The 14979-nt window shown below is 38.2% G+C and overlaps 1 protein-coding gene across 9 annotated transcripts in view; it reads right to left on the reverse strand.

The window, feature by feature from the left end:
* IMMP1L (inner mitochondrial membrane peptidase subunit 1) overlaps positions 1 to 14979 on the reverse strand; it is a 91870-nt gene that overhangs the window by 1327 nt on the left and 75564 nt on the right. For all 9 annotated transcript variants that reach the window (XM_020963881.2, XM_078148677.1, XM_078148684.1 and 6 more), the window contains one exon: positions 44 to 154. In XM_020963881.2, coding sequence (XP_020819540.1) covers positions 44 to 154 — 111 coding nt within the window. The remainder of the gene's footprint in view (positions 1 to 43; positions 155 to 14979) is intronic.

Below are 14979 nucleotides of genomic sequence, written 5' to 3' on the forward strand. Positions count from 1 at the left end.
CCAAGCTCAAAAAATAACCAGTGTTTTAAATAGTAAATTATACCTTTAAGCAAATGCGTCCTCTGATTAGTCCATATGGAATAGGCCCATAGTACCTAGAATCTGTAGAATTCTGGAGATTATCACCCTCCAGCCAAACATGACCTCTTGGTACCTAGGGTTAAAGACAAGGTAACCCCACCCCCCAAAAAACCATTATATTAAAAAGTAAATAACATTTCTGTTTGTACACATCATCCTAAAGCAATTTTTGGTAAAAGACATGCAATATATATAACTTAAGCCATAAGTCCCCTAAATTTACTAAGTGTTAAAATTACAGTTTTTGATAAAATAAGATGGATTGGGGTTCAGTTAAAAATAAATCCTTATATATTTTCTCTCACACATCCCTAAAACATTGGTTTGTTACACCAAACCCTGGAATGAAGTTATAAAAGGTTTCAGCAATGTGACAGGGTCATTAATTTAATAGATTTCAAAAGAGGTCATTAAAATGTTGACTGAAAATGTGCCCTCCTATCGAAGTAACAGCATGAACAGGGCAGGCACATACTCATCAACGTCCTGGGGCCAGTACCAAGGATAGACCTATTAAGAGGTCCATGATGAACTAAATGGTAATTGATTGTGACATCAATTACCATTAATCTCATCATTTTGTAAGACTGGGCTTGTCAAAGTTCTAATTAAGATCACAGTTCCTTCTGTGTTCAGGAAGGATCTACAACACATTATATTGCAATCATGACCACAAACAGCTTTAATACATAAAATTTGTGAAATTAATGATGGTGGCCTTACATTATATAACAAAAACCTTTTATTTCCTATATGTCCTTTGCATTGACTGTTATATACCGTAGGCCTATTTCTCAAAGAAATCAATGACAAAAGAAAAAAAAGTCAGCCAGTGAACAAATCAGCAGAGAAAATAATTGGGCACATGGAATATGTAGCGACTACTACAAATGTCTGTCACGCAGAAGTGAAGCACTTCAGCATTAAGAACTGTTAACTAGGCTTCTATAAAAGGGAAGCACTACCCACAACAACGGTCTTACACGTTACTGTATGTACTTGACTACGGCCTTTAGCAAAGAAACAAACTGGCTAGGTGAAATTTAAGTTTCTCAGAAGGGATTTTGTTTTATGAGCAAAACAAAAAGGTTACCAGGGAGCAATCAGTACTCTGATTAGGCTTTTACTTAATGAATAAGATACAGGTATGTCACCCCTAATGTTGGTGATTGGCTCCTCAGTATTTCAAGGGGACAGCTAATTCCTAGGAATATAAGCAGGGAGAAGTCAAACAGGATTAGTGAGGTTTTATTACTTATGGTGGGGTTTGGCCATGAAGTATTAACCACCTTCTTATGACATTACATTGGCACTGGTCTAGACAGTCTAACCAGGGGAAGAGAAGAGACAGTATATACCTGGATAGAACAAAAACATTACCACGTCAGGCCTCCCAAATTCCAAAATATACCAAAGATGTTGTTCAGTTGTTTCAGTGGTGTCTGGCTCTTTGTGACCCCATTTGGGTTTTCTTGGCAAAGCTATTGGAATGGTTTGCCATTTCCTTCTCCAGCCATTTTAAAGATGAGGAAACTTAAGGCAAATAGGGTTAAGTGACTTGTTCAGAGTCACACAGCCAGTAAGAGTCTGAGGCCAAATTTGAACTCAGGTCTTCCTGCCTCCAGGCCTAGCACTCTATGTACTGTGCCACCTAGCTGCTCATACCAAAGATGACTTTCCATCAAAGATCAATATGCATCATTTTAATTTGCCACTTCATACACAGTAACCACATAAAGATATAAAAATTGTTGCAAACATTCATGTTGAATCTTTCCATTCAGCAGCTATGTGAATATAATCAGAAAAGAGCAAATAGGTTTCCTAAAAAAGACATCAAATAACTAGCAGAGTAACCAGATCATGCTATGGCTTTTCAGTTTTCTTATTAGAACCATTTCTACGAGTAGGTTCATACACACATGGGCAACACAAGACTGAGTCTGCTCAAGCAGGAAAATGAATACCTCGAGCTATTCAAGTCAAAGTAGGCAAGAATGAGATTAGTTTGTGAAAAACATCTGGATTGGAAAAAACTTTTTAAAGATGAAACATCTTTAGCGCATTGATTCCTACCATATTCCTTGTAGTGCATATTTTTGTATCTTAGAAACAAGTGACAGGTTTTTAAAAAATTCCATTTTAGAAGTTACAGACACTAACAAAAGCCAAAAGACCCAATATAATTTCACAGCAATGTTAAGAGAATTCAGGCACAAACAAGATTCAACAAAGTCTTCCTATTTCCACTCCCAAGGCTGAAATGATCCCTTTGGGTCTACCTCAGTTTCACTGTCTCAGGCCTCCCCAATCTCTAGACCCTGATTGCTCTGAAATCCTGGGGCATTGGTAAATGCCACTCATTTCCCAGTTTTTTAACTGTCTGGTCTTCCTTTTGTCTTCCCAATAAGGCAAGTTCCTTGAGGACAGGGATTGTATCTTAAACTTTAATTACTTCTCCCATAAGACCTATCACAAGGTGGGAAACAACAGAAACTCAGTACTTACTACATGTTCAGTTAACCAGGATGCAAAAGATAGTTACAAGAAGTATCCTATAGTCCTTGACCACTAGTAATTCTTTATATTGGAGTAATGATTCTGTTTGACCACTATGAAGTTTTTACTGGTAGTAAGTGAGCCCACTGCCTGGCACATAGAGTAGGCCTTTACTAAGTATTGTTGGTTGAAGGTGATAATAAACAATCACCAATGCCTGAAGCTAGTGCTCTGAACATGCCTGCTACATTTATGGATATATATAATGTATAAATAAATCTAGGCCATACTTTCATTATTTAATAGCCCAGGAAAAATACATTAATTAAAAATATTCCATCATTAATTATGCTCACTCCCAGAATTCCAGATCTGATGCACCTTCAGCAGGACAAGCATCATTTAACTCTTTTACACTAATATGATTAGCTATCTCCAAGAGGTTTACATTAATGGGAAAATGGTCTTATGCCAAAGCATAGAATTTCAAATATAAAGAAAAAGGTTTCTCCAAATGAAAAATGGTCAAAGAATATGAACAGGCAGTTTTCAGAGGAAGAAATTAAAGCTATCTATAGTCATATATGAAAAATGCTCTAAATCACCACTGATTAGAGAAATGCACATCAAAACAACTCTAAGGTACCACATCACATCTATCAGATTGGTTAACATGACAAAACAGGAAAATTATTAATGTTGGAAAAGATGTGGAAAAATTGGAACACTAATGTATTGCTGGTGGAGTTGTGAACTGATCCAACCATTCTGGAGAGCAATTTGGAACTATGCCCAAAGGGCTATAACTATGCCCAAATGATACAGGATAAAAACAGGAAAAGGACTCACATGTACAAAATTATTTATAGCAGCTCTTTTTGTGGTGGCAAAGAATTGGAAATTGAGGGGATGCCCATCAATTGGGGAATGTCTGAACAAGTTGTGGTATATGAAAGTAGTGGAATACTATTGTGTTATAAGAAATGATGAACAGGCGGACTTCAGAAAAATCTGCAGACTTATACAAATGCTGAGTGAAATGTGAAGAACCAGAAGAACATTGTACAGAGTAACAGCCACACTGTGTGATGACTGACACTGACAGACTTGGCTCTTCTCAGCAATGCAAGGATCTATGACAACTCCAAAAGAGACAAAACTAAACTAAGCTGCCCTTCCCGGAGGCGGTTAAGCACTGGGCCTGAAGGCAGGAAGACTTGAGTTAAAACCCAGCCTCAGACATTAGCTGTGTGACCTTGGGCTTATCCTTTGTTTGCCTCAGTCTCCTCAACTATAAAATGGGAATCATAATAGCCCTTACCTCTCAGAGTTCCTGTGACAATCAAATAAGATAATAATTTTAAAATGCTTAGCCCAGTGCCTGGCATATAGTAGGTACTATATAAATGCTAGCTATTATTATTATTATTCCCACTGCACCAGACTGCCAGTAAATCCTGGCTTTCAACAAAGGCTTCATCATAAAGTTTTACAGATGGACGAGGCTTGGGAGTCCTCTCATCTAACTACAATTGATTAATACATGAATGCCTTGCACAAAATCTCAACTAGTCGTAAAAGTCTTTCAAAAGATGAAGATATACCAACTTGAAAAAATATATCTGTCCAATAAATGTTTTCTCTTAAGAGCAAGGTATCCTTGTATTTTCTTCAGCACTTTGTACATGAGTGCTTAATAACTTTGTTGGATTAAAAATCAAATTTCTCATGTTTTTTTTAATTTTCTCCAAAAGAGAAATAAAAGTGCTTTCCTAAAGAATAAAACTCTTAAGACTTAGATTAGCTCACCTTTCATTCTTTCCCTTGTGAACCAGCCCTGCCAATGTGCAAGAAGAGTATGAATATGTGTTTTCACTGAGTGCCAAGTAGAATCTTTTTTGGAGTGGTTCAAATTGGAACTTTCCTAAGGTCTCAGGTATTCCAATCACCATCAGGGATATCAACGTTTTAAAACGTTAAAAGAACCCTAAATCATTCCTCTTTTTCCTTTTCAGGTTGGAGGCTTCCTTCCTGAGCTATGATAAAACCTAATCTCAGAGCTGGACAAAAGAAGAAAGTCTCTAGTTCTCAGCTATACTTACTGAGGTCTAGTTAAGTGCCTCCTACTTTGGTACAAGCAACAAATGTAATTGCCTCATGGCCTGCGGGTGTCCATTGAACAAAAGCAGCTTTTGTGAACAAACCCACAGGTGTTACCTTTCTTGATTCAACTGAAATCTGATGAAAGAGTCCACAGTATCAAATAACACACTTACTAAGCTGTAATCAAACTTATTTATTTGATTAAGCAAAGAACATCTAATTAAGGAAAAAGTTCTGACCTAAGAGTAGGATAGTTCTATTTTAGACCTGAACTTAAAGTCTTGCAACATAATGTTAAAAGTGATTGCATTTTAATCAACCCTTTAACCACCCCAAGTTGTATATACTAGAACCAATACAGAGTAATGATTTTTATGGGTGCCTGATGTTAATTATGTTGGGACAGCTTTTAAGTATTTTTTCTGAAACATATACTATCGTGTCCATTATGAAAAAGGCATCATATGCAAAGTTACCCCTGAATTTTATGTTGTTTTTAAAAGCCAAAAACCATGTGATTTTTTCTTTGTACAAACTGTAATTGATGTGATTTTTTTTTTAATCAAATTGCAAGGAATCAGCATCAACTCACCGGCTTCCACTGGATTTACAAGGAACCATGAGGCAAATGCAAAGATAGCATAATCACTCCTTCTCCAAAGATGACAGAGCAGTTAAAGGAGTTAAATGGAGTAAATATTTAAGAAATAATCTGAGAACAAGCTTTTTTTAAAAATCACAAACTTTTTTAAAAAAAATCTTAGTTTAAAAGTCAAAAGTTTGACTTTTTCAGCAGCAGTTAATAAAGCCACAAACACCATGAGTTAATACTTAAATGTTAGTTTATCTTTCTTATAACTACTAATAAAATGCTATATAAATAGGGAGACTTATGAAGAAGGAAGCACTAAATTCACTGAAATACACTGAATTACAAGAGCTTCTTGGAACTGGGGAGTAAGAAAAAGGTTAAAAAAAAGATAGAGGGTAGACTTTCAGAGTTTTCAGTATCTCTGGAAGTAATCTCTCAGAACCATTTCACTCTCTGGCTCCTTCCCACTATTTGTCCACCCATGACTTTGGAGGAGTAGGATCTGAGTTCCGATTCTGTACCCTAGTACATGGCTTGAACACGGCAGGCTGGGAATGTTTGCTGAATCTCGGCAAGAGGCCCCATTAGGAGTAACGTCGTTTGAGGTGATCCCAAACGCAATGATTGCAAAATGAATTCATTTCATGTTCAAGTCTCTGCTTTAAATGCCTGGGCATTTAACATGCAAAAGGATTTTGGACCAGTCCACCCCCAATTTTTCCCTGTTTCTATCCTGCTCAGGCAATATTACTGGCACAGGCTGCTGTGTTGTTCATGCCTGCTTCAGTTCACTGTAACTGACTCTACTGAGTGTGAAGGGACCTAACCTGTACCTGACAACCTGGTAAATATGACCAGACAGGCATTCCAATAGGAACTGCAGGAGGCATCCTACCTAATCTGATAGTGATCTGCCATCAAATTCTCCCTGAGAGGATTCAGAGCTTAGTCCAAAACCTGGATGGGTCAGATCTGGTGGCTTAGTTAATCTGCTTGTCTACCTACCTGTAGCTCTTAGCCCAGCCACTGGGAACAGTTAGATTACCTTTCTGGGCCCTTCATTGTGAAGCTTATAGTGGGCTTGACTTTTTCAACTAGAGCCATAAAAGATCCTTACAACCTGTAATTAATTCACCTTCAGCAAGTACCTCTAGTCTGCTGTTGCTGCAGTAATTTTTCCTTTTAAAAAAAAATCAGTTTTTGCTACTGTTTCAAATACATGCACGTTCTTTTTGGAATGACCTATGATTTCATCCCCATTGTGGAGACATGTGAGGAAAATGCCCTTTACTGATTCAGACTAACACTTGCTCAGAGCCTGGGGCTTGGGGAGGTAAGACTTGCCCAGGCACACTCAAGCCAGTGGTCTGCCCTGAAAGATTAGGAGCTCCTGGATGGCAAGAACTGTTTTCGTTTTTAATGGCTTTATACAGGGGTGGGGAACCTGGCCTTAAGGCCACATGTGGACTTCTAGGTCCTTAAGTGCGGCCTTTTGACTGAATCCACATGTGGCCTTAAGGCCACAGGTTCTCAACCCCTGGCTTTGTAGCTAGCATTTGCCACCCTTAATAAAGGCTTAATAAAGTCCTTAATAGAGATTTACTGACTGAATGAAGTGGGACTTTACACCCATATGTTCTAGTCCCCAAGTTGTAATGCAGAACATTATTTTGCCATTTAGGTAGTAGGGCCCTTTAAGCCATGGAAAGCAAAAGTTGGTGCTTAATCTTGCCCCAGACCTCTTTCCTCCTAAATCTAAACAATAGTGAAATGTACTCTTGCATAGCTCAGCTTAGGGGGTACCTCCAACGCAAATGGATAAGAAAGCTTGCAATATAATTGCTTTAGATAATTATGTTTATACCAGAGACCAGGACACCTGGTCCAGTTTGTGTGATCTCTGACCCGTAATAATAGGGTACTCGGGTGCTTGTGTTTGTACTTGTGCCCCAATTTCTCCCTAGTCTCAGAAACACTGTCTCTGACAACCATTCCCCAGCCCAAGGACACTGTGCCTAGCAGTTATTCGTGCATGGGCCTCAGCATGACCCTCATCTCTCTCCCTGACACAGCTACACAGAGCTGGGCTGCTCAGGCCCCAGCCCTCAGATCATGTCTCTGGAAGCCTCTCAATTCCTTAGAAAGTTCCTATGTTGTGAGAAAGCTTTCCTTTGTTGCTGAGCATTCTTTCATCAAGACAGAGGGAGAGGGGTGTCCTTGGCCAGCCCAAGGGCTCTTCCTCCTGCCAGACTCGAAAGATCCATCCCCCTCCCTGTCCGGTATACTCCCTGTACTTTCCCATCCATAGCCCCCAAAGACACCTGCACCTTTGGATTACCTCATCAGTGTTCCTGGCATTTCTTTCCCATGCTCTTTTCCATATAAACCCTAGCTCAATCCCTGATCGGGGCTGCTTGATTTGGATGTGCATACCCCTTGCAGCCATGCGCTAATAAAATCCACATCTTAAATTACGTCTGGGTCTCACTTGCTGATTTCTCAGTACAACAAAGTGAGCTCTCTCCACTCCTCCCTGCTGCCTCTCATACACATACATATGATGGTCAGTTAGAATCTAAGTTAAAAACTATTTTTCCCAACACAGTATGAATTAAACTGAAATTTGGAATAAAAGTGGTACTAAATAACCAAATGGATTTAACTCAATTTAGTTTTTGTGTCTAAAGCACCTTCTGAGGACAGTGGCAAAGACAATGTTGCTTTTTTCCCCCTTTAGTTTCTTTCAATTCTTAATTATTTCCAATAACCAACTACTTCTGAAATATCAGGAGCTGAATGTTTTCCCAAGCATTTCCTTCTGACGTATGTCATTCTGGAAAGAACACTGGTTCGGAGCCAGAAGGCCCATGTGCATGTGGCCCGGTCTCTCTTTAAACCCCAGGTTCCTCATCAATAAAAGGGTGATAATAATAGTTGTATGAACCACAGTGAGGAGAAACCAAAAGCAAGTTATGTGAGCAAGTGTCCATCTGGGTGTATCTCTCACCCCACATGCACTTCCTATCTCTGAATTCTCCCAACAAAGTCGGTTTTTCCATTGGACGTCCCCAGGTCTACCAGAAGCACCTTTCTATGGCACTGAGATATAGCCAGGACATGGCCACATATGTGGATGTTATGTGACATCATTTCAATGGGAAATCTGACTGGCAGCTAGCATTAAAATTTTTTTCAAGCCTTAGTATAGGCAAATTTAGAATCATGAATTTTTTCTTTACTAAATTTTCAGTGAAGGATTAATTTTAATGGAATTAAAAGGGATGGGGGTACACCTGCAAAACTAGCTCCTGGAGGCTGGTAGATTGGTGAACTTGGAAATTCTGAGCTACAATAGGGAAAAAGCTGATTTGGTGTCCACAATGAGCATCAATATTGTGAACCTGTCAGAGGAGGGAAACAGTTAAATAACTGAGCAGGCCATAGCTAGCTCAGAAATGGCTGCTACATTTCCAGCCCAGGTGAGATGGGGAGACTGCCTCCAAATAAATAGAGGAATAAATGAATAGATGAATGAATGAATGAAAAGACAGATAAACAAATGAATAAATAAAAATAAAATTAAGAACAACAGAGGAGATAAATGTGGTGGGATGGATGCCTCAGGGGTCTGTTCCTAGTGATTAGATGGACATGGGAAATGGTCTATTTTACGCCCTATTTTCTTCCTTCTATATTTTCTCTAAACCATCCAGATCCAAGCCATCACTCTTACAGGCTCAGTGACAATATGAATGAATGAGGATAAGGGTTGAGCCCTGCAAAATAGGCCTTTTTCACCCAGTCCAAGAGCTATCACACAAACCAAATGAATTTTCATTGTATCAGCAATGATTTAAAAGTAACTTTTAATCCTATCGCTTACTTTTTTAAATTACCAAGTACAAGGATCAACCTCAGTGTTTGCAACAGGATATAAAAATACTTTTAAAATCTTATGAATCCAGCATCTCTGTGCCCTATCCCACCCCACCCACTAAAGCCTTTAAAAATCTTACTTTCAAAAAAAAAAAAGCTAGCTGCAGCAGAAATTGATAAGTAGTTATTGTTTGTCCTTCCTTCTCAAAGAGGACCATGACATCAGGAAGATGATGCCATGACTTGCAAGTGAATTGGACTTAAGTGAGGAAGGGCTCTGCAAAGTCACCAGCTTCACTTTCTCCTTCACAGCCCTCTGGGTCCAGTGGCCAGATACAGATCTGGACCCCTGGAGATGGCCCAGGATGCAATGGGAGACCTTGGCCTTTTTAAGGTAAAGTCTTTCCTAGGTCTCAGTTTGATCGAGGCAATACCCATTCAGTGATTAAGGCTAGGTAAGAAACGAGGCAAAAAATTGCAGTAAACAGCAGTGAAAGAACCAACTTATTTGTTATTCTGAGAAATCGTTCTTTGCAGCTGGTGGTCAGGTAAGTTTTATATTCAACACAATGTAGAAGTAAGTTTCATTCAAAAGTACGTCCTCGCCCTTTCCAGGTGCTCCCTGAGTTCAGAATCCTTACAGGCCCTTCCTCTAGCTGGGGCTCTAGTTTCCCATAGTCCTCTGTATCTCTGTAAAACAGTTACACTTTCCATTTCCATTTCCTGGAAAAATGGACTCATTGAAAAGTACTTTATTATCTTATGTAACTTAAAGTTCAATTTGGAAGGATGGAACTATATTTTTAATTGGTATTATGTACTCTTCAAATTAATAAAAGCCACAACATACATATACAACCATAGCTTTTCATCCTTTCAGACCTGATTCTGTTACGTCTTTCTCCTATACCTGAATATCGCTATAGGATCTGGGTATTTAGTGCCAGAAAGAATTACAATAAAAGGGAGTAAAGTGTCTGACCTCCAGAAAGAAAAAGATCGACAGGACTTCTTGTGCTCAATCTAACAAACGCATTGTGCTTTTCTAAAGGCCTGCACTGTGTTCCCTTCTTTCTCTTACAAAGATGGACAGACACTTCTCCTACTTGTGTTTTATTCATCAAAACAAAAGTCTTCTGTTCCAAACCCTTATATTCTTTCTAGTGAAATATAGTTTTGTGGCAGATAACAGATGACATTTTTGAAAATGACGTATGATAGAGAAAGAATAAGTGAGGAATTGTTAAAAAGCCAGACTGTTTTCCTAGGGCCAAGAGCATCAAAATACCATTTTGACCAGAAGATCATGAAAATATACTGTTGACATTGGGAAGGGAATCCAATTATCACTTTGGCAAAGAAATTATTTTTCCACTCATGTTTTAAGCTTTTAAGGATATTTTTAAAAGCAAACTATTCTTTTATTAGTCTTCTACACACTAATTAGGACTTAGGGATATACAACTATACTTACAATGCCTACTCATGAACTTCTACTATGTACCTAGGAGAGTAGGCATTAATGGTGCTTGACCAATGTCAATGCAATGATTTGCTTAAGTTCTTGTAACTAGTTTTCCTCCTGAAAACCTGATCTTTTCCCCTCTTCAGATCCTCAAGTCTCTACAGGGAAATGCCCTTACAACATCACAAAGGTTGTTCAGGCCCTGACATATCCAAGGGTTTCGGATGAATAGCTGAAGTTCTGGCTCAGTCTGGAGTCAACTTCTATGTGGAGGGAAAGGCCTCATGAAAAAGGTGCTACTTAAGCTGAGGCTTGAAAGAAACTAGAGATTCTACGAGTGGGAGAAGAGGAGAAAATGATCATCTAGGCATGGGGAAGCGAGCACAGAGGCACAGAGCAGCTAAATGGAGCGTTATGTAAGTGGCACAGTAAGAGGCCAGTTGGAATGGGCTGTAGATGGTGTGAATAGAAGTGTGACATGGCTGGAAAGGTGGTCAGGGCCAGGCTGTAGAGAATGTTAAATGTCAAACATCTGTTGGATCACTTACCCTGTGACATTATCTACTCTTCTCCCTTCCACAGACACTAGTTAATAGCTATGGAAAGATGGAATTTAGCTGTGCTATATGAAGTGGTATTGTAAGTTTTTGTAAATTGTTTAAGAAGCACATTTTTAACCTAGATTAAAAAGTGCTTTCAACCTGCAATACTTTAGATTAGCATCACATCGACTCACTCTGTTGATAAGAAATTAGTATTTTACACTCCCTCACAACTGGTTTTCAAGTCTTCATTCTTCATCTCTTTCTATTATGGTTTTAGTTACAGAACAGTTTAGTGTAGTCAAAATTCAATTTCTGTGTCAGATACAGTTTAGATCACAAAAAACTGGTTCACTGTCAGCTACAGGTGGTACCACAAAAATTTAATTTAGCACCTGGTTCCAAAAGATCTCTAAAAATATTCCACCTACTCACTGGCTGTTTTTCCAGCATACTCTGTGAAGGTTGATTTACCAGATTAAGAAGCCACATGACACTTGGAATATTTTTGCTTTATTACTGACAGAGCTGGAACCTGGATTAGATGCTTACATTCAACAGCAATATTATAATTTCAATCCAATATAATTCCAATATTATAATCCCAGTAATTCCCTCTCAGTAAATTACTTCTGGTTAAACCTCAAGCAGCAGAGCTCTCAGAATACAAGATCTGCAAAAGGGAAAACGCAGACACTATACATGGAATCCATAAGCTAATAGTAAACCTTCCTTACTCTGCTGTCCCTGTTAACACTTCAGCAACACAAGGACTAAGTGGATACACTTTCATGTTCATGGTATAGTTAAAGAATTCCAATTTTGGCAAAGCAAACTTTTTTTTTCAAAATTAATATTAACTTTATGATGTGTTTACCTGGCATAGACAATATTCATTGGAACTAATAAAATACCACCACCAAAATAAAATATTTTATGCTACACATTACCAATGTACTGCTTAGCACAATGTCAAATGGCACTAAAAAAGTTTAGTGAACATTAGAAATGCTTAGTATGTTGGACCAGATGATCCTTTAGAGTTAACATGAATTAGGATACTTCTCAGACTGGTGAACAATAAACCACATTTATCTTCAAAATTGTGTTGGCTATAGGATGAAAAGCCCACATCATCTCCGCAGTGAACTTCACTTTAACACAAGGGTAAACATATTTTCCCAACATTAGCTGCAATCAAGGCATTAGCAGTATGTTATGATTGATTATCCTGGGATCTGTTGCTGAGAAATGGATCTCTATCCCAGGTTTTTATCACCACAATTTGCAAAATGCCTGTTCTTTGTTGACAAACCCTAGTTTGTAATAAGTGACATTATTAGGTAGTTCTTCTGCTTAAATGACACGAGGATTTAGCATATCAGGGGGGTTATATAACATCTAAGCCCTTTCAGTCTGATGATTCCTCTCCTACTCAGAAGCACTTTCTCTGTTTGTAAATAGGAGCCAAGGTAGCAGAACATATGGTTGTGACTTTTAGCTAAAGTAAATGGCATTAAAACAAATAGAAGAACATTAGGATATCCACAATTTCCACTGTAATACTAACTACATATTAGGGGAGTACTAGTACAAATTGTATGAAGATACTATTTTCCAATCAAGTCTGATGATATAAGCCAGTTTATAGTTTGTAGGTAAATGATAAAATCACTTCCTTAATCAAGTACCTGATTAACTACAAGGCATTTTCCTATTTCTGAGTTCTCATTTTAAGAATGGTATATACCAGCACAATTTGGAAGCATGATAATTTTTTAACTTCTGTGTTTTACAGCTTCTGAAATAATTTTTAAAACTACTTGCAATAATCTGTTTCTAAAATATGGGAATATGCCATACATCAACTTTCATTAAATAGAAGAGGTTCTTGCTTCCTGACACCTGGATGTGTGCAACCCAAGAGCACAGGGTGCCCTCTGGCTGACACTTTCATTCCAACATTTATGACCCCGAGAGCACTGTTAGTTTGTTGTTGTTGTTGTTGTTGTTTTACTCAGAATGGGAAGTTATCTTTTAATATTTACCAAAAAAAAAAGGTATCTTCATGGGGTGATCTCATACAAGGTACTCCCTCCAACAACGCAAATCACAACTTAGCCCTGCCTTCTCATCTTGTGCCAATTTTTACCCATGTTTTTTCATAAACCCTCTAGAGGGAAGGATACACACACCCACAGATGGATAGGTAATCACACAAACATATGGAATATGAAGCACGTGTATCTATGTATATGCATTTGGTGTCTTCCAAAAATCTTAGGGGAGGGAAATAAGCATTAAAATTGCCCCTTATTGTGTGCCAATGAAGTTTAAAACTGCCCTATGATTTTAGGAAAATTGTGTGTGTATGTGTGTGTGTGTGTGTGTGTGTGTGTGTGTGTGTGTGGTGTGTGTGTGTGTGTGTGTGTGTGTGTGAGAGAGAGAGAGAGAGAGAGAGAGAGAGAGAGAGAGAGAGAGAGAGAGAGAGATGTAGTACTTAACTCTGTGGGCACTGTGCTGTACAATTTACAAATATCTCATTTGACCCTCACAACACATTTGATCCTGGGAAGTAGATGCAATTATCATCTTCATTTTACAGCTGAAGAAATTAAGGCAGGCAGAGGTTAAGCAACTTGCTTAGAGTCATACAGCTAGTAAATGTCAGAGGCTGGATTTGAATTCAGGTCTTCCTGACTCCAGGAGGAGCACAAGTCAGAGATGTACTAGCGTAGTGCAGCCAGGTGAGAAATGAGGAAAGATCTGAGCTGCACTCCCTCCTTAAATGGAGGTTTGGTATTCAGAATATGGCCCAATATTCAATAGAAGGGCCAAAGGCAGTGATGAGGTTAAGTCCCAAGGCTGATGGGATCTCGCCAGATAATTAAGGCAGTGATAAGTGCCTTTGGTGGGCACATATTCTTGCTTTATACTTTACTTCATACTGACAATCAGAAAATAGCTGAAAAAATAATAATTTTTATTATTATGTTGTACTTTGTTATTGTTGTTATCAAGGGATTTTGTAGGATATTAACACACAAAGGAGATAAACCAGGGGTAAAACCTGAGATTATATTTTGTTCTCTAGAACTGAAAATTTTTTTTAAATCAAGAAACATTAAACAGAGAGGGATCTTGTGCTCTTGACACATTTCAATCAACTGTGTGGCTACAAAGCTGTGCTTTATTGTAGAAAATCATCTGTAAAAGCCTACTTGTTCCCTTTCCTTATTTTCATCAAGGATACCCTTTTATATACCAATCTTTTCAGGACTTTTCATATAAATAATAAAGAAGGAATATGGACTGGTGCTTATCATAATCCTTTTTTTTTTGGTACTAGCTCTATCTATAATTATTTTAATTGTTCAGTATCTTTCTTCATTCTTCCCTTCATTCAGATATCTTGAAAATAGATTCCTCAATGCTTTCAAAACTATGTGTACTTGGTCTAGTTCAGATGCCCTTCCCTTAAATGCCATTTCTACTTCCTCATAGAGAATCAGTTATTGAGGTGTTAAGAGCACAAATATCATGGTTGCACTGTCATGATGATGAAAATAAAATGCCAAAGAAATTCTGGCACACTGTTCCTTGGTTTTTCATTTATTTGTTGCCCTCTTTCCAGTTTTATCTATAAATTCTCTTGGGACTATTTGACTTAGCTGGGTCCCATTCAGATTTTCCTTTCTCCTTCACTGTTTTTTGCTGTTTTGTGAGGTAATACTGCTTGTAATCTTCCACAATGATCTTCTAAAATGTTTTGCAAATCAGTTTGTATTCAAAATCATGCTCTTGGCCACCGTGTGGTAATA

The sequence above is a fragment of the Phascolarctos cinereus genome, unplaced genomic scaffold, assembly GCF_003287225.1.
Source record: "Phascolarctos cinereus isolate Bilbo 61053 unplaced genomic scaffold, phaCin_HiC Scaffold_9;HRSCAF=440, whole genome shotgun sequence".
NCBI lineage: Eukaryota > Metazoa > Chordata > Mammalia > Diprotodontia > Phascolarctidae > Phascolarctos > Phascolarctos cinereus.